Source organism: Cucumis melo, chromosome 5 (assembly GCF_025177605.1).
Source record: "Cucumis melo cultivar AY chromosome 5, USDA_Cmelo_AY_1.0, whole genome shotgun sequence".
In the NCBI taxonomy this organism is placed as follows: Eukaryota; Viridiplantae; Streptophyta; class Magnoliopsida; order Cucurbitales; family Cucurbitaceae; genus Cucumis; species Cucumis melo.
The window spans coordinates 26,116,473-26,137,453 of record NC_066861.1 but is presented as its reverse complement, the minus strand read 5'-3'; the positions used below and the strand labels follow the sequence as shown (position 1 = coordinate 26,137,453).

At 31.6% G+C, this 20,981-nt stretch overlaps 3 protein-coding genes and 1 long non-coding RNA gene across 4 annotated transcripts; 1 reads left to right on the top strand and 3 right to left on the bottom strand.

Annotated features, from left to right (window-relative positions):
• Positions 1-278: 278 nt before the first annotated feature.
• LOC127149409 (uncharacterized) lies at positions 279-10,849 on the top strand. Its single transcript, XR_007820967.1, has 3 exons — positions 279-395; positions 5,448-5,515; positions 10,680-10,849. It is a non-coding gene; the product is annotated as an uncharacterized LOC127149409 (long non-coding RNA).
• Positions 573-4,416, bottom strand: LOC103494157 (histidine kinase CKI1). Its single transcript, XM_008455234.3, has 5 exons — positions 3,702-4,416; positions 3,203-3,578; positions 2,541-3,121; positions 1,073-2,389; positions 573-893 (listed from the first exon to the last, which is right to left on the bottom strand). The coding sequence occupies exons 1-5, from the start codon at positions 4,410-4,412 to the stop codon at positions 684-686; spliced, it is 3,195 nt and encodes a 1,064-aa protein (XP_008453456.3). The 5' UTR covers positions 4,413-4,416; the 3' UTR covers positions 573-683.
• On the bottom strand, positions 7,371-9,548 carry LOC103494147 (pentatricopeptide repeat-containing protein At3g62470, mitochondrial-like). Its single transcript, XM_008455223.3, has one exon. The coding sequence runs from the start codon at positions 9,360-9,362 to the stop codon at positions 7,488-7,490; it is 1,875 nt and encodes a 624-aa protein (XP_008453445.2). The 5' UTR covers positions 9,363-9,548; the 3' UTR covers positions 7,371-7,487.
• A 1,367-nt stretch (positions 10,850-12,216) lies between the features above and the next one.
• LOC103494133 (homeobox protein knotted-1-like 1) lies at positions 12,217-15,592 on the bottom strand. Its single transcript, XM_008455194.3, has 5 exons — positions 15,259-15,592; positions 15,035-15,145; positions 13,870-14,023; positions 12,993-13,246; positions 12,217-12,642 (listed from the first exon to the last, which is right to left on the bottom strand). Exons 1-5 carry the CDS (start codon positions 15,502-15,504, stop codon positions 12,442-12,444), a joined length of 966 nt encoding a protein of 321 aa, XP_008453416.2. The 5' UTR covers positions 15,505-15,592; the 3' UTR covers positions 12,217-12,441.
• Between the last annotated feature and the right edge of the window lie 5,389 nt (positions 15,593-20,981).

Here is a 20,981-nt window from a genome sequence, read left to right as displayed (position 1 = left end):
TTTAAAACTTAACATAAACTTCAAAACTCAAGGATCAAAAATGCATTATATCATAAAATAATTATTTTATTTATAATTAGTTAAGATTTGATATAAGATTTTTTCTCAATTTTTAAATTTTCTAAAACAAAAGTAGTTAAGATTTAAAAAATTGTTATACTTCGGTAGATTCGTTATCCTATAAATATGTTAACATGAATTCAACTTAATTGATACATGTACCAACTATACTTTTTTAAAAAAGAAAAATTCAAATTCAAAATTCATATTATTTAAGAATTAGATATCATTTTTTTCATTCCCGTCGCTGCCGTACCAACGATCACCGCCGGCTTCCCTTGACCGGTCGACGGACATGGAAAACGAAGCGACTATCTTCTCCTCTCCAAGTAAAGGTAAGGCCTAAAAACAAAACTATCAAAGACAATGTATGAATCTGATTGACAGATCTAAAAGGATCTAATTAAGTAATATCATCATGTTAATAGATATTCAACGTGTTTGTAATTGCCTGTTTTGAATTTCTATCACAGCAAATAGAAAGATTTAAGATTAGGTTGGATTGGATTGGATTGGATTGGAAAGAAGGAAATGCCCTTGAGATGATAGAGTTGAACATATACTACATTGTATCATATGAATGGCTGAAATTTTGTTTTAATCTGCATAAAGAAAGTAAAACATTATTTGCTATGAATACATGTAATGGCTTCTAGTAGCTTCTCTTTTCTGAGTGGTTTGCCTAAATGCACATCCATTCCAGCTTCAATTGTTTTTCCTGCTTCTTCTCCTGTTGTATGGGCTGTTAGTGCAATGATTGGAATGTGTGTGTTGTAATATCTCTCTACCTTCCTTATCTCTCTTGTTGCTTCATATCCATCCATTATTGGCATCTACCAAATGGGAATTAGTATGAACATAAGTTATTGCAGGAAGGTAAAGACTTAAGCAGTTGCATACATGTTCAAGTTGAAAGTAGGAAACAAAAACGAAATTACATTATAGTTTTAACTGGGTTGATGTTTGTTTTTCTAACAATTGCATAAATGTTGTTGGGTACAGTAATTCTTACCTCACAGTCCATTAGGATGTAATCGTAAGGAAGAGTATTTGAAGCACCATATTTCCGTTGATTGCCTAAGCCATTGCAAACAAGCTCTAAAGCTTCCTTTCCATTTTCACATATCTCTGTAGTTGCGCCAAGTCTTTCGAGGTTCAATCTAGCTAGTTTTTGCAACACTAAATTGTCCTCAGCAACCAAGACTTTTTTGCCACATAGAGGTTTTTCGCCACTCGAGTGTTTATATTTCTCTTCTCTAATTTCTTGGTGTAAACTTTTTTGTTCAACAATGGGTGAACTTCGAGTCTTTGATCCTATACATGAATGAATTTGATTCATGGACAAATTCTTTGGGGAGGTCCAACTTCTTGAGGTTGTTTCTTTTTGTACTCTCGTTTCAATGTGGCCTCTAAAAATTGGTGAATTTCCTTCCTTGCACTTACTTTGACATTGATACGCCGATGAACTTGGATCTTTAGAAACATTCCCACTCCAATATGATGTACTACTTTCCCCGGTTTCTAATGTGCCTCCAAACTCTGGAAGCAATCTTATCACTTCATACAAACGAGAACCATGAAAAGGTCTAGATATAAAAACATCGTTCAACTTGTCAATGTTTGAGTCTATCCCCTTGTCATTGCTAATGCGTGACATTTGCTTCTCTAGTAACCAAACAACCTTACAATAGGCGCCTTGAAGCCCCCTTCGAAAATTAGCTACCATATTACATATTTCCTTGAATGGTCCTGCACTGGCATCAATTACAATCAAGATGAAGCTATTTCCACCTCTGAGATTAGTCTTTTTGAAAACAGAAAGAAAGTAATTTGTCTCATCTTTCCTTGCACCCGAAGAAACATGCATGTTCAACCCATTTCCAGAGTCATCGGATGTTGATTTGCTTAGGCAGTCACTTGGTGAACTATTACCTGACCTTCCTCTTGAGTTATGCTTAGAATGGCTCTGTTTATCCAATATTTTCTGTAGAGTGGTCAGGAGTTGCTCCCATTCTTTCATTGCCAATACTTTTACACCAAGACTTTCCAGGAATTTCTTGCATATCAGTCTTCGTTGATCATTTTGAATTAAGAGAATGACACGAGATGTTTCAGTTTTTGAACTGGTGGTTCGGATTGCTCTTGGGGAATGGAGACTTGTACTAGGGGCCCAAAAAGTAAGTCTTGAGGTAGGCGATGGTTGACGTGTGTCATCACCAGTGTGAACATTGTCCTCTAAGACAATAAGAAGAACACTGAACCTAAAACATGTTCCTTTTTCTCCAATCTCTTTGTCTAAAATTGCTATATCTCCTCCCATCAAGCGTACCTTCAATAATACAAACAAATGCACTTGAAATTTATTTTATCCAAATAATGAGATAAGCTTCAACATGAACTTTTGGTTGCAAGTTTAGCAGGATTTGTTAAAAAAAAAAAAAAAGATAGACTAATTTATCTTTAAAAGTAAAGTTACATACCAGAGATTGAACAATGCCAAGTCCCAAGCCAGTTCCTCCTTGTCCAAAAGCTGTTTCTTTTACTTGAACATAGTTCTCGAAAACTAATTTACGCTTCTCTTTCGGAATGCCTTTCCCTGTGTCATCTATTTCAAATGTAAATTCCATACAGGCAGGATTCAAATTAACTCCATTATCCATGGCTTGTTGTTCTTGAAACGTGTTTGTGTTGCATACTAGGAATGAGAAATGCTTCAATATTTCATCATTGTGATTCGAAGAAATCATATTGTTCTGCATAGTAGGTAAATTTTTTACCCAAGCTCGAACAGTTACTTGCCCTTCAGAAGTGAATTTAACAGCATTGCTCAGTAAATTGCACAAAATTTGTTTAAGCTTTCCTCTGTCACCTTTAACTTGTGAAAACTTGATAATTGAGCCATCATAAGGATCTAACACTACGTCTATTCCTTTCTTCACACCCACTGGATGATACAAATCTACCACATCCTCTAGAAGTTGACCCAAATGAAACTCTTCTTCCTCGAGTTGTATTTTCCCTGCTTCGATCTTGCTTGTATCCAGAATAGAGTTCAATATGCCTGAGACGGATTATAACCGAATTTTTATGTTTGACAACTAATGAGAGAGATTAGAGCATTCAAGTTTTGAATGTTAATTACCTAGAAGATCTTTTGTACAACCATCCATCTGTTTTAGGCTTATGTCTAACTCTGAACCTGGGGTAGATTCATTGTGGCATATCTCAATCAAACCAATAATCCCAGCCAAAGAAGCGCGAATGTCGTGGCTCGCTCTAGTGAAAGCAACACTCTTGTTCATACTCTTCCTCTCTGCCTGTTGAGTTGCTTCCATTTGTTGAATGAGCTTGGCACATAAATGCATTTCTCTTTTTGTTGCTCTGATGACTATGAACACAAAAACCAAAACAGTGATAATTGTGATGGCCATTATTAGTATAAGAAGAATTAGTCCCATTCTGCTACTCTTGTAGACAAGGCTAGCTAACTCTTTCTGAGGCAATACTAATGAATAGACCTGCAATAAGAACAGAAGTAAGAGATTAACATAATGTATATATGCATTTGGACCTAACATAGTCAATTAAATGATGAGATTAAGATATTTTTAAAATGTTATTGTTACAGTAAGATGACTTACCAATTGCACACCCAATATCTCAAGTGGGTAGCAATATATGATATAGTCTGTACCCAAAAGATTAAAGAAAGAATCCTTTGGATCAGAATCTTCTTTCCTAGCCCGGCATGAGATGTTCCCGAGTCGAGCAATTTCACCACCATTTGGATTTAAAAACTGAAATGTTGCTGAACCATTAGCAAGGACCATCTTAATGTCCTGAGACCCTCGGACAAGAATTTCTCCTTCATTAGTTGCAAGGTACAATCTCCCTCCTTGACGTTCGATGCTCGTGAAAAGGAGATCGATAAATGTTTTGAACGAAAATCCAAAGGAAACAACTCCATTACTTCCATTAACTCGAACCGTGTTGAGGAACAAACGCTCATGATTTGAGCTCCATTTTGTCCCTATGGATGCACATCCCTGGTTACTATTCAAGGCATCTCGAAACCAACTCGTGTTGCTAGTGACCAGTGGGAGTATCTCAGTCATATTCCCGTATAATTCTCCTGTGGTAGAGTTTGCCGATTGGGTCAACCAACTATACTCTCTTCTTGGATTAGGATAGAATTTGGCAGTGAAGGTAGAGTTAGCATAGACTGCAAAAGTTTGGTTTTTGTCAGTGTAGTATGAGAAGAAGAGACCATCCATCCCAATATAGGATATTTGGGTTAGGTATGGAATGATTGAAAATCCTTGAAATAAGATTGGAGCAATCTGAAAGATCATAAACACTATACATTAACAGTTGTGTATGCAGTCAAGTTGCTAGTTACTACTTACTAAGCTTCAAACATGGTTAATTTGTTAGATGACTGACAAATGATATAAAAAAGTAAATTGTTCATTTATAAAAGACATCCGATGTAACTATTTGAAAATACAATCTATTCATCGTGTTATAACAACTAAAATTACGTTGTCTTAATAGCATGTGACTTCATCATCAAAGTTAAGAGTAGAGACTACATAGAATCATAACTTGAATGTTTAAAAGGTATAATTACCAACTTCAATATGACTCAAATAGTTAAGACATTATGTTTTGTATTAGACTTGGAAAGATGGGATAGTAGCTAACCTTAGAGTTGAGTTCAAAGAATGAAACTTGAGTTCCATTGAAATATGAGTCGAGAAGTTTAGCAAAATTTGTCGTCGACACATATATTGGTTGAATTGAGCTAGATATCTCCTCGATCTCATGTGGCATTTGAGAGGTAGCATTGTAGTTGTTGAAGAGATAATGAGATTGAATATGTTTGATCATACCATACCAACATGGAATCAACAAGCTTGGAAGTATGAGAAGAACAACTGCCTGCAATAGAGGAGGTTAATCCTGTTATTTCATTTTGCTATCCAACAATATAATACATACATACACACACACATATATAATAAAATTATTGATTTGAATGAGATATATTACCAGGAAGATGGAGAAAGAAATTGGCCTGGAAATAATCAACAATCTCAGCTTCATTGTTCTTCTTTTCTGCTACTTGTGATTTTTCCAAAACTCTAACATTTACCTAAACAAAAATTAAGACTATTCTTTTCGTTAATCTCCAATTATTTTAGATCTTATAAATTGTATGGGATCTTTCAAAAGAAAAAAGGAATCAATACATTCCTTTTTAGAATCTACACATAAGGTAGTTGTTGACTACTAATTTTATGTTATATTCTTTTAACATTAATATGAGCAAAGATATATATATATATATATATACTTCAACTCATATTCTTGAACTTCATTTTTAGGGACACATTGTTGTTATTCAAAATAGAGATAAGGGCCTTCGGAATCAGCTAAAACAAAAGGAACTCTTGTAAGTATAAATTAGTATTAAGGATAAATGTTGGTAGCTTGATCTATTTTATTTGTTAATTATAATTTATTTTATTTTAATGAACATATGTAAGTATAAATTAGATAGAAATATTTGTGAAAAAGGAAACAAAGAGACATATATAAGGAAAAATGTTGTAAAATAATTTTAACAATAAGGCTATTAAATACTATTAATCTCAAATTGGTAAGTCTTAATATTGAGATTGACCCTATAAACACTGAGACTAAATAATATTAATCCAAAAGATATGATTATATTTTACCAAAAGAGAAAAATTCAACCATAGTCCGACTAGAACCCAATAGAAATATAGTTTGACCAACGTTACCTTTTCTTAAAAGTCTCTCTAACTTTTTATTTATTTATTTATTTATTTTTAAAATAAAATCATATTTAATGGCTAAAGTTCATGTCTGTCTCATCAAATTGTAATAATAATTTTTTTTTGTTTAAAAAAGTAATCCTAAACATAGAAAATAATAAAATCTCAAGCAAATTTTTGGAATCTACAAAAGTAAATACATAAATGATTTACATTCCATCACCATTAAACTTTCCTTAAATAAAAAGATCAATTACATTAAGAAAAGGATTTCAGTCTGATTATTTCCTTTTTAATTTTAAATAATAAATTAAATGAATATCACAAGAACATGAATGAATATGATATTCTTCTACTTTTTCGTAAACCTATGTTGTCGATTACTAAATCAATGAACCAAACCAATCAGATGTTAAAATTTTCATGTTGTTATTCAATAAGTTCATACATTTTAAAAGATATCGACAGACAAAGTTTTGGAAGTATAAACTTATTTAACAAAAACAGAACTTTATCTTTTCATTCTTAAGAGAAAAGAATAATTTTCACAACAGATTCATAATAATAATAACAACAACAGAGAGATAGGGAGAGACCTTTGAAGAAAAAAAATGGTGGTGTTGGTGTTTTTGTGACCAAAATTTGAACTTTTCTCTAACTTTCTTCAACCTTCGTTTATGTTTTTCTTTTCTTTAGGATGTTCTTAGTGCGTAAGTTATATATGGAATTGAGCCAAGAAGGAAAGAGGGAAAAATTAAAGATATAAATATATGTATATACATTTTAATTTACCATTAAAGAGAATTGACATTTTAATTTACCAGTTTGGTTTATTCCATAGATTATTTTTTTTAATAATCATACGCAAGTATTAATTAGAGAATATATGTGTCAAATTAACTATTGATATAGTATTAAAGTATGTAAATTAAAATGTACTAATGACATATATAAAGTTATTTTAAACGCACCCATGTGAGCTTTCACAAATTAGTAATTTATTCATTATTATTATTGTTGTGATCATTAATAAATTGATTTTAGGGTTATTTTTTAATGAAATAAAATGAATCACAATATACATATTTTATCGATCATTCTATGTGTTTATTTATATCATGATAGATATAGATTATAATCTATATTGGTATATCATATATCGACTTTTATATTTATAAATATTTTTAAAATTTTTGATGTTTAAAATAGTTTCGTGTGGTGGTTAGTAATATTTAAATTTAATATTAGAAATTATGAAATATCTCATTTAAAAAATGGTTAGAGTAATGGTTTGGGAATTCCCCACCACTCCAATCTAAATCCCCATAGAGAACTTCATGGGATGGGAAATCCCTATCTCGCCTTGTGGACATCTTTTCATCTTTACTAAGAACTAAACTCATAAACTTCACTAATATTCTAATATCACATAAAAGGGAATTAATAAGAGGACAAGAAGAGATGAGAGTTTTTTTTCCAACTCAGAAGCACTAAAATATCAAACTAACGTGGACGAAATCTAAGCTAAAATTCTAATAAAATATACAATCTAATGTTAAAATACAGTAATAAATAGTATAGAACAGAATGGATTAAGTGAAAAATGGTGTTTAATTAAATGAGATTCTAAGGGCTATGGTCACCATTAGTAAAGTTTGTAGGATTTCTTCTCTTAACCCTCTTCCTCATCATCTCAGCCCACCTTGCAATCACACTGGAAGCTTCAAATTTACCAGAAAATTTCATCTTTTGAGCCAATTCTTCAAGAATATCAGGTCTCCCAGCTCTAGAGAAATCAGCAGCAAATTTGTTGTAATCAAGCTGAGGAGCTTTCATTCCTTTCTCAATCATCTCCTCTAGATACTTTCCAGCTTCGACACAACGTCCCAGACTTATAAGCCCCCCTATAAACACAGTATACGAGTTATCGTCGGGGCAACACCCTTTTCGCTTCATCTCATTCCAAGCAGCAACACCCATTTCGTAATTCCTTGTTTGAAAGTAGGATTTCATCATCATGCTGTACGTGTGGATTGTTGGTTCAAAGCCATTCTCGATCATCTTCTTGTATATCCGAACTGCATCATCGGGCATCCGCTTATTCGTCATCAACTTGATTAGAGCATTATAAGTCTTCCCATCAGGCGGGCAACCGTTTGCTCTCATTTCTTTCAGTAGCCCATAAACCATGTCCATCCTTTTCTGATTCCCAAACCCTGTGATCAAACAAGTGTAGATTGCAACATCAGGTCGACATCCCGCTCCTTGCATTTCTTCAAAATACTCAACCGCTTCTTTCATCTTGGCTTGTTTGCAGAATTCCCGAACCAAAATAGTGTAGCTTTTGACATCAGGAGATGGTCCCTTGGTTTTCATAACCTCAAACAACTTGATAGCATCTGACCTCTTCTTACACCTCAACAAGCCTTCAAGCATGGTATTATGAGCAACAATATCAGGCTTAAAACCTTCATCAATCATCTGATTCCATATCTTCCCAGCTTCCATTAGATTCCTCACTCGACACCAACCATTCAACAAAACCGTGTATGTTTGTAAATTCGGCGTAAACCTACCGTGTAACTTCTCAAAAATTGTTAGAGCTTCTTTACCAAGCTTTGCTCTCCCTAAACTATCAAGCAAGCAGTTTATAGTTTCTACACCCACTTTATACTTATACTTCTTCATCAACTCAAAGACTCCAACAGCTTTCTTCCTCTCTTTTGCAGCTGCAAATGCTTTGAAACAAATGGTGAAAGTTTCCATTGTCAAAAGCTCTTTTTCAGCCATTTCTTCAAGCAAGGAAACCATTGTTTCAAACTGCCTTGTCTTCCCCAAAATTGTCATCATCATATTGTAAGTTTTGGAGTCATGGGCAAATCCTGGCTTCTGAGCAGCCCAACAGAAGAATCGAAATGCCGGTTTTCGAGCTCGTTTGAACCTTGCTAAGACCTCCAAAACCAGATCATGAGATAATTTTACTCCACATTCATCAAGAACTGCCTCCATGTTCCTATCTAAGGCAAACAATTCGTCGATCACCTTGCATACGCGATCGACTTCAGTCGAATCCACCCTCGAATCACACTCACGATCATCATCCTCACTCTTCTCACATTCAATTTCAGAATCAGAATCAGAATTATTCAAATCGCAATAGCCTCTAGCTAATAAATCAAGACTAGGGAAGAGGGGATTTCTGAAATCAATCGTTCTTGAAGGTGGAACAGTCAACAATTTTTCTTGAGGAACAGAGAATGAAGAGGCGTATGGCAAAATAAATGGAATTTGACAATGAGAAGAATGAAAACTACGATGAGAACGAGAATCAAACATACTAAACAAGGGCACAGAGCTACAACCAGGAAGTCGCATTTTCCATCTGAATCTTCGTCCTTGTCGTCCCATCGTTCGTTGAATCCGGTATCCGGCATTGTAAATGCCTGCCGTGAAATCGGAGAAATTTGAAGCTCTACGGAGGGTTATTAGAGATAGAGACATCGGAGTGCCATGAATTTGATGAAGGAGGAGTTGATGGAATGCGTGGGAGAGTCTAAAATCGCCGGAGGTTACGGCGGTGGAAAATTCGAGTGGCAATGGCGGAGGGATTCAGATTCACTGTGTAGTGATGTTGTTGGCGGAAGTTGCTAGTCATAATATCTTACCCTCAAGAGATCAAATCTTCACTACGGCAATTCTTTTCCTATTTATATTATTGCTTTTATATATATATATAAATTATCAAAAATAAAATATTCGATAAAAAATTCCATATAAAATTAAAGTGTAATAAATTTTATCTTTTAGGAGTTTTGTTCGGTAAATAGTTTGTCAAACTTTTATAATTATTTCGTTTTTTTATTTTTATGTTTATTTTTTTAGAATTAAGACTAAACAATATTTTTATATCAAAATTTTTATCATCGTTGTCTACTTTTCTTCGGTGATTTGAAAAGCTTAGCAAAAATTTGAAGAAAAAAACTTTGGCCTTGTTAAACCTTTTTTTCTTTTTTAACTACATCTATTTTCTTTCTTGTATCTTACGCATGATGTGCATTTTCTTTTTTTTGTTAAATGTGGTTGAATTATTACTCAAATTCTAAAAATAAAAGCTACTTTTTTTTAGTTTTCAAATTTTGATTTAATTTTTTAAATCACGTAGATAACCATAGAAGAAAATTGGTAGTTAAAAGCGTGTTTATAGCTAGAATTTTAGAAAATAAAATGGTTATCTAATAGAATTTTTAACTTTTAAAAACATGTTTTATATTTTTTAAATTTCAACACTTATATCGAAGAAAAATGCAAATTATTATAAGAGAATCGGGAGAAATAAACTTTATTTTTTAAAATAAAAAAAAATGAAATGGTTACCGAACAAGACCTTAGTTATTGGTTTTTAGTTTTTGAAAATTAAAACATTTAAAGTTCATTTTCACGTATAACGCTTTTTCGCTTTGTTATTTACTTTACCAATACTTCTTTATGAAAAGAAATGTCTACTACAAATTATTAGACACAAACTAACAAACTAATTTAGTATATATTTTTTAAAGTTCAAGAACTAACTACATACGATATAAACTGAGAACTTAATTGATTAAAATTTTACACTTACGTAAAGTCGTGTTCCCTAACATGAAAATTTAGATCAACCATTGTTTAGTATTCTACCTTGTTATGTTTGCTTTGGTAATATTACATTATTTGAGCATCATATCATATCGATGCATCTAAAATTATACTTATATGAACTTGCACTCGTACATTAAATCTTGTATCCCCACTGCTTTTGCTAATATATATCTTAAAAAGAAGAAAGACGAAAGAAGTCAGGGCATGTGAGTCAAAATTACCTCTGTTGGTGCAACACTTCTGCTTCGAATCTGAGTATGAAATGCTTAGAGAAGGAAGGAGAGAGGTGGTGAAGAGCAGCAGAAGGAGAAGCAGATAGGGACCTCCATGGTTGCATGCAAAGAGGAGGATGAGGAGGATGAGGCTTATAGGTTTAGAAGTTCCTTTTTTTTAACTTTGTTTGTCTCAAAAGTCTTTTCTCCCCCAACAAATCTCCTATTTTTGTTAATTTCCCATATAACTTTTGCTAATATCATAAGCACTTTTTTTATATTATTTTTTTCATTCTTTTTCGAGTTCTCGTTCACTCTTCTAGCTCTCGTTCTGTTTTGTCCAACAAGCTCATTTCTAGCCCTTGCCCTAGCTAGTCTTTCTCGGTTTTTGTTTTGGTTTAGAGCACTTTTCTTTTTGCTCTTATTCTCTACACTTAATTCATTTGGTGTATAAAAGAATTTTATTTTCTATTATTGACCATTACACGTTGTTGGCATAAGAAGAAACAATTCAATTTGTTATTATTCTTGCATATAGGCGAGATGTAGGTAACAATTGATTGTCGTTTTCTGAGTTTTATGTTTAATCGGCTTTGGTGATTGTCAACTTAATCATAATTCTAAGTATACAGCATGATCAACAAAAGTTGATTAGCAATATAAAATTGTAAGCCACGTTTGATAACTATTATTTAATTTTTAAATATTAAACTTGTAAGAATTACTTTTAAAGTGATTTTTTTTTAGGAACTTGTTTTTTTTATTCTATGAAAAATAAAAATAAAAAATCTTTTAAGATAATTGAAATTTACAATAAAGAAATTGAAAGAAAACAAACACAATTTTTAAAAATGTGTATATAGAAAGACGTAAATAACTAAAAATGAAATCGTTATCAAACAAAACCTTAATTATCTTAATTGTAAAATTAGTTTACTTCATACTCTATAACTAACAACAAGTCATGTGACATTAGATGGTGATAAATAGACTTATTAAATAGGTAATAAATAGATCGAGAACCTGTTTGAGTTTACAAATAATGCATTATAGACTAAATTAATTCTTAGGGGTACAACTTTGAACCTCTCATAAATTATATATAAATTTTTCAAGATCTGTGTTAATGGTAATTTCAAAGAAATGTTTATTTTCTAGAATATTACAACGTTGCAAATAAAGAAGTATAATATAGATCTTAGAAGAGTATTATTTCAAAGTTTTGATCATCATCCATGAGAAACATCCAAAAGAATTTGTACTCAAATGCCCTAAACTTCATAATTTATTTCAAAACTATCTTTCAACTTTCAACGATCCCCTACAAAGACATTACCATTAGTATGTAAAATTAGTTTTATTTAATACAAAAGATAAAAGGGCCGTAGGATTTAAACATCTCACTTCTAGAATGAAACATCATGTCAAGTACCGTTGAGCTTAAACTTACGAAAACAGTCAATACCTCCTCAAAAAAATACTTTTTATGTAGGTATATGAGCAAAAAATTGATAGTAACTCATTATACATATTCCTCAAATTTGATAATAATCGTTTGTCATTGGCACATAAACAAAAGTAATTTCTATATACTCGTGTTTTTGTCTAACTCAGAAAGCGATTCCAAGTCTATAACCAAAGAAGGGGAAAAAAAGGAAGAAGAGAAAATGTACACAAAGAAACTCGAAAGCAGCTAAAATTTGTGAAACTAGACAAGAACCTAAATCAATATGTCAAATTACATGGCTTCCAGTTTCTCCATTGTCATAAAAATTTGATCCTTTCATGCATTCCCCGGCCCCGACTCCGTCCATGAGCACGAATCGCATGTCTTCGGGCGGCTTCCAATGTCGCTTTCTCTGGTTTATGAACCAGTTATTAATTTGCTTTTGGTCTAGACCAGTAGCAACAGATAGTTTTGATTTTTCCTCTTCCTGTCAAACCAATCATAACACCGAACAATTGAAAATATAACAATTAGTTTTAAAATATTTACAAAAAAAAGCATAACATAAAAGAATTTATAAATATAGTAAAATTTGGATTAAACTTTAAGAATCTATCAAACTAAAAGTGATAGACAAAGACTATCCACCATATGATTTGCTATATTTGCATTTCTTAGGAAAAAAAATGTACTATATACATGTGATTGTTAGTCCTAAAAGTACTGTCCATTGCACTGCAATTACCCATAAAGAAACAAATAGAAGAAGTTATCAAATTGTTTTTATTTTCTTTTTTGATTATGCAATGTTTTGAATTGAGAAGAGAGGAAATTTACTGTAGGATAAGGCCATTTGTAATGAGTATTCCACCAGTCAAGTAAAGCCATTCTTGCATCTTTTGGTAGCTTCTCTTTCTTTCTTTTCTTCAAGAATTCCTTTTTCAAACTGCTGAGATAGCCACTGTATTTCTTCAGCAGCATTTCTTTGAGGTCTTGGTTTGTTTTTCGTGTGCAGAACGGCTCGTGATTCCTCGGCATTTCCACCTCCTCGTAGCTGCTCGGTTCTTCCTCTGGAGTCCCAGATACTTCGTCTACAAACACGTGGATCAGAAGAGAGACAGTGAGGAAGAACAGGAGGAGAATGAAGAATATAGAGGGAAGTTGGGAACAGTTATATCACATTCATAGACAACTTTTGGTATCAAAATGTTTATAAATGACTGTCAAAGCTTGAGGAACAAATTCCAAACAACTTTCTGCTATGGCTTTGCTTCAACTTTGAGGTGTTCTTGATATCTACTCAAAAAAAGATATCGAACACTCCTTCGATTCATTATATTAATATATTGAATTCTTACAAACTACTCTTTTCCTTAGGCCTATTGCATTGTCATTCTGTTTTTCGTTAAGAAAATAAAGACATAGGCACTACTCTCATCTACCATTTTCTTTATGCATTTCGTAAACGTTTTTTAATGAAAAAAAAATCGAATTCGGAGAAGTAGAAAAAGAAAAGTAGTTTTAAGAACTTGGATTTGTTTTGCACATTTGGTTTATAATTCAAATACATTATGAATAAAGGTAAAAAACTTAACAAAAAGATTTGATATACTGTAACCAGCATAAATTTCAAAAACAGAAACCGAAAATGAAATCGTTATCAGATGGGACACTGATTGCAAAGTAGAAATAAATAAATGGAAAAAGAAAGTACCATTCATGGCAGAGCGAGAATCCAACATCATGGTAAAGGATCCTTTACACAAATTGCTTAGCTCCAATTCAATGTTGGTCAAGAACATTGTTGCTTCATCAAATGGTTTGGATAGCTCATTCTTATATTGATGAAGAACCTCACAATACGATTCCTTCAGAAGAAAACATAAAATAAGGAGAATGTCAGAAATAACTCAATTTTCAAACAAAGAGAAACAGAAAACAAGAATATATGATTTCCATTCTTCAAACTTCAAACAAGTTCAGCTTTCCGTACATAAATTAATCATAAGAACCATAATGGAAATGAACATGAAAACTGCAACAATATATCACTGACAAAGACAATAGCAAGTGTAATGATTCGAATCTCTTGCAGTTTTCACCACCATTAGTCTTTGTCAATTAAGGTTCTCCATATTGAACTAAGGTCTAGCTATTGACGGTTTTTAACCGTCATTACTACTGTAAGAATATCATAACCACCCTAATGAAAACTACAACATTAGATCATTAACATAGACAATTGATAGTGCAATAATTCGAATTGGTTTCACCACCGATTGTCTTTGCCGATTAAGCTGTCCCATATCAAACTAGAGTCAAGTCGTAGGCAGTTTGTAACTGTTGTTAGTCTTGTAGTATCAGCTTAAGTACCCCAAAAAACTGCAGCATATATTAGATCATTAACAAAGATAACTGATAGTTCAATGATCCCAATCTCTTGACAGTTTTTGCCCCCATTTGTCTTTGTTAATTTAAGATGTCCTGTGTTAAACTAAGGTCGAGCCGTTGACGGTTATCAGAAGTACCCTAATGAAAACAGCAACATTAGAACATTAACAAAAACAAATGATAGTGCAATTATTCAAATCCCTTAACAGTTTCCGCCATCATAGTCTTTGTCAACTAAGCTGTTTGGTATCGAACTAAACTCGAGCTGTTGACGGTTTTTAACTGTCATTAGTCTTGTAAGTGGAAAAGCAACATTAATTTAGTAGGGATGAAAGGGAATCACCCGAGTTTAGAAACTAAAATAAAAGGTAGCCCCCAACTTGCAGATCTAAAGTACAAGTTGTTTTTTGATTTACTTGTCAAGAATGTTTCTAAAGACCCAGAAAATTACAACAGGAAATTAAAGCAAGCGAACAAACAAAAGGTACCATGAAGTTGTCTAGTTGAGGATCAGCTCCCAACTCAATAGAGGATCTAGAAGGGTGATTTTCACGACCAATTTCTTCAAGAAGAGAAGCCACTTGTGGTGGAGCTCCAACCTTAAAAAACAGATCAAAATTAAAAAAACATAACAACCTCAAACACAGCTAAAAACATATGATTCACAAAGAGATAGGTAAAAACAAGAAAGAAAGCAAGAAAATTTACAAACTTTTTGGCATTCAATGTAAGCAGATACAAGTTTGGGATAAAGGGGATGGTTGACAATTTGAGTTTTGATCATGTCAGACATGTTCAAACCAGTTGTAACCTCAGCTTCAAGCTGAAGCATATCATCATCCACCATTAAAGCTTCATGAATCTCTCCACAGCTTGTACTTGCAATGGCTTCACTTCCAACAACACCATTAGAATATGAGGTTATAACAGGGTTGTTAAGCCTGTAAAACTCTTCCATTTCCTCAAAATTCCAAAGCTTGGAAAGGTTGAATTTTTCTGTCTTAAACTTCAAAAAACCCCTAGAGAGAAACTGGAATCATGACTGTTAAGTGAGAGGAAAGTTTAGGTTATAAAAAGGAAAAGGAAAAAAAGAAAAAAAGAAAAAGAAGATACTGATATAATAATGATGATACTAAGAAATATTGTTATCAGCCAGCTAAATTTAAGGGGGGGATTCCATTTTTGTCATAATTCTCATTCTGAACTTAACATGGAGTGTTTGTAGGCTTCTTTTTGTTGAATATTTAACAAACCCTTTTGCTGAAAAAAAAAATACATATATATATATATCATGCTATCTTCATTCATCGTGTAACATAACAAAAACATTTAGAAGGTTATAGAGTTCAAAAAATAAGATGGTATGTAAACGAATGATGTGTCTAATACTGGATGGTAAAAGTACGACTGTGGTAGTAGTAGAAAATTTTCAACTTTTGTTTGTTATAATCTAACAAGTGGAACTCATCTGTAATAGAGATTCTTATAAAAACGACTCGATCTTATATTCATGTGAAGTGACTCAATGTTAAAATCTAATAAAAACTTTCTGTTTACGTCGTAGAGAATTTTACTGCCTTGTCATTTATTTTAAATCTCATTGTGACGTTACATACTATGTTATGATTTCGCAAGATACCCTCATCAAGGCTCCACTATAGTATCACGGTGTGAGCGCACCTATAACACCAATCAGCAAGTTTTTATTAAAAGTAAACGTGATTGAAGTGAACACTACGCTAAGACTTTTCAAAATGGGAGAGACGTCCATGTTGCGAGAAAGAATTTTGGACAGTAGAGTGCTTTAGTTAGAAACACTTCCACGATTTAATCATGTGTACATAAACCTCTATTTGTATATACTAATACTAATACTAACTTTACAGCAGACGAGTTCGTATAAGAGAAAAGAGATAAGAAAATAGAAAAAAGAGTTTTTGAGAAGTGTGGATGAAAGAACAGTTGATAGAAGGATTTGACAAGGCTAAGCTCTAGCCTGTATTAGTAGAGGTCATATAGCTCTGTCTTCTCCAACTCTGAAATGACATTCCTCCACTTTTCATGATCTCATTGGCTGACTCACTGCTTACTATCTTTCATTTCTTTCTACTTTAAATTACTGTTGCATTTCTCTCTCTATTTCTCTATTTTTATCCTTAGCATTAACAAGAAAAATAAGCCTTTCCAGTCATGGCAAAAGATTAAAACATAAAGATGCCTTCGAGTTTTTTGTTCACACTCATCTAGCTGAGTTGCTGCTTGTTGATTTGTCTCTTAGTTTTTTGGTTTGGCACATTCATATATATGAGAGATTGAGATGAAACAAACTTCATGTTCATTGTAAAGAACTTTATTGCAATTTAATAATGAAAAACCTAACTTCTTTATAAAGTTAGTTCTTGTTGCATGAAAATGGGATATGTTCTGTCTTTAAAGTTACGCAGAAACTGTTTGCTAAAGAAAACATACTTCTATGTCTTTGCAACAAACATTGTGTTAATATGTATATGCACTTAAAAAGAATCATAATATACTTGTTGGTGTCTTCTAGGAAAAGTCATGTCACATATGGGAATATCATTTCTCATCAATTAGAAGTGGGGAAGATTGATCTTCAGTAAAAAGATTGTAAAACCCTTTTGAGTAGAAAATTAAAAAACAAAAAGACGAGGACTTAAGTTTGAGTAGCCAATATCTATACAAAAATATACAAAACTTGAGCTATCATGAGTTAGCCTAGCAATCGATGAGAATTATAGATTTAGTCTTATGATCATGTATCTGGCATAATATCTCAAGAGTGTGTTTGGTCTTCTAACTTCGTACATCGGTGTTCAATAACTTAGTTCGACCCACTTCATTAGTGTTCACTATTGAAGTTTTCTTCTCTCTTTCTCGTTTTCTCTCTCTCTAATGTTTTATAGCTCTAAGCTTCAGAACTCGACTCACAATGCTCCAAACATACCTCGAGAGTTTTCTTAACTTCTAAATGGTACAAAGTCAAGCTAATTGTTTCACTTAGTCGAGGAAGTTGGCTTCAACACTCACATATTAAAAAAAACCATATTATAGCAAAAGGAAAGAAGAAAAGTTAACAGAAAGTTTCTTTACAGATGAATAATGGTAGAGTTAGTTAAAAGTATATTTTGAGTCACTCATCATAAACATTATGCTAAGATATGAAAACTATATATTATTAGAATAATAATCAATTAAGTTGAATAAAGTTAATTAATGAACCAAATCTTTGACTCAACACAAAAATGGTTTAACTTTGTAATGAACAGATGAGGTTTGTTGATTCCCCTTTTTTCATAACAGTTAGATTTGCTGTTTTTTTCTTTTCAAAATAAGAATGAGTCAAAAGTTAGAACTGATTGCTACTTTCTTTTTATTTGGGGGATAAAAAGTTCTCATTATCTCAACTTAATTTACTAAAATATCATACTGTTTGAGATTCCAATCAGGTGTTAATTATTTTTTTGTTGTCTGCTAGCTACCACTAACATATGGAAGCTCCCTTTTGGTTTAGCACATCATGTTTTGCCAACACAACCACAATAATAACTTCTTTTTTTTTTGGTATCTATAGAAATTTAAGTTCTCATTTTTCTGTTTTGGGAAACAATTTCATATCAGTTGGATTTTTTGAAAGATCACTTGCACATTTAGAGGAAGATTTGTAGTATATAAGTCAAAGAGTTCTTCATTCCTCCCACCACAATTCCTCGTTATTCTTTTGTTAAATTTCAAACGGAATTATTTTTAAATATAGTAAACTATCACAATCTGTCTACGATGATAGATACCGATAAACGAAGATAGACTACTATCTACGTTTATTTGTATCTTTCGTAGGTCTATCACAATTACAGATAAATTGTGATGTTTTGTAAATATTTTTAGAAGTTTTGTCGTTTAAAATAATTTTCCTATTATATCATCGTTAGGAGAAAACAGAATTTAGTTCTTATGATTTGATAAAACAGTCGTAAATAGCCTATACGATAGGGTTTTTATCAAATGATAATTTATAATTTCCAAAATTATAAGACTAAATTCTAGCTTTTTCTAAACTACAAGGACCAAATTTGTAATTGGAAAATTGCATTGGATGACAAAAAAATTTAGAAAAAACAGCTCATAACACAGATATGATAGATATGACAAGTAATTAAATATATCAAAGGGCTATCTGTTTTTAAATTTACTACTTTTGCAATTTAAAAAATGTAGTGTCCTGAGTTCTAGTATCATAGAAAAAATTTGCTATTTTTGCGAACTCTCCTTTGTAATTTGCTCTTATTTTCGAACCCTAAACTTCGGAAGTAATCTCTTAAAACATCCGAGAAATAATTGTATCAATTATAACCTAACTTTCTCATATGTTCATTAATATTCATTTTAAAACCATGTGAATGCATAATTATGTATGGTATAGACTTAATATGGTTTGATAGGAATGATGCAATCAAAATGGGTAAGAGATAACATAATTGTGTATAGTAGAGATTGTAAGAGATTGACATCTATCGTAGACACTAATAAATGTCTATCCGACTTATCAATGATAAAAAAAATAAATTTTGTTATGTTTGTAAATATCTCTAACAATTTTATTATTTAAAAAAAAAATTCATATAAAAATAAATTGTGTTTTTTATAATTTCTGAGGCTATGTTTACTTAATGAAAATGAGAATAAAAGAAGATAATAATGGAAAAGTTATGGAATGAGAATACAACTTTGAAAGTTGTTTTCACTAATTATAAAATGTTTTGAAATCAAAACCAAAATGATTAGAATTATTGTTAATAGTATATGTCCTCATAAGAATCAACTTCAAATAAATCTTGGAAAAAAAGTAACTAGAAAAATTAAGGTTTAAAATTTAAATTACATCTTAGTCCAACACATTTTAGTTTATTTTTAAATGTTTGTTTGGATCTTCGACGTCTCGTTCGATAACCATTTTTTAAAAGATTAAAGTCTATAAACCTTCATTCGATCTCTAATTTTCTTTATTTTGTTATATACATATTATTGCTATTAATTAAAGTTAAGAACTTAAATCTTTTGCATAAAAAGATGAAAGCTATGATAATAAATTGGGAAAAATAGTTCTAAAAATTCAAATGGTTACCCAATAGAGAAATTTTTTTTTAAAAAAAAATTAAATTTTGATTTGTAAGCTAAATCTTCAAACGTCTATTTTCCCCCTAAACTAAAAATAAATATAAAATAATACATTTTTGTCCTATGTTTACTTTTCTATCTTAAATCTACGTTTTTTTGTGTTCATCTCTAACTTATTTTGTTTTAAAATCATTTTCTTATAACATAATATTACACATACTAAAAAAGGTATATCATTAATTTGTTAATGCTCAACAACTAACATAGACCGTTATAAAAGTTTGGAGATTAAAATAGGAAAAAAAAGATTTAAAGACTAAAATAGACGTTCTAAAAGTTCATCAAGAAAAATAGATAAATTTAAAAGTCCATAGTCCAATAAGAAAATTATGAAGCTTATCTAAATGAATAATAAAAATTGGCTTTCCTCACTCTATCTAAAGGTCTCTAAGAGAAAAAGAGAAAAAAAAACAAAAAAAAGTCTTAATCTTGGTATAGATCTAACAAATGAAATCTTGGATAAAGTTAGCAAACCATAAGAGTAAAAATGAAAGGCTAAACTCTTTTGACTTCTTCCTTTACAATATAAGGTAAAAAACCGAACCGTCAATTCTTTAGATGATAGATTCATTCTTTTCTTAAAATAAGTGTTCTTTTTATAGTAAACACAACTTTTAATTTTAGTATATACTCACTTTGTGTTGTTAGTTTATATAGTCATATGATAATTTCATAGTTGAATGGTGATTGCACATGAGGATATCTAAGATAGTACAAAATTTATTTGTTACGTTAGAAAAGAAAAAGGAAGCTTTGCTTTTTCCTTTCTTTTTTCCTTTTGTTTTTAATGAAGAAAAAAGTTTCACCTCCAAAACACTCACGAACTCACAAATCACATCTAAATAGTCTCGAATAATTGAGACTTGAATAATAATAAAAAAAATAAAAACATCAGCCAATATAAGCCATCTCAAACTACATTTGGAAATACAACCAACCAAAAATGGTTAAAAAGATACAAGATTTTTCAGCTTTGAAAGAAAATTCAAATTTCATTCTTCTTCCCACCAAGCATACCTAAACTATGTAAAGATTCATACTTATTTAACCCAATTATAGATCCAACTTAAAAAAACGTCTGTACAAAGTTCGTATTTATCATTAAATAAGTATGTACTACTGTAACTAGAAATTTTTTCATATAATGGGTCGAAGAAATGACCCAACCACATAATTTCCTCAAAAAGTATTTACGGAGAACCGACCTACTGACATGTGCATTGTATCAATAAACCATCA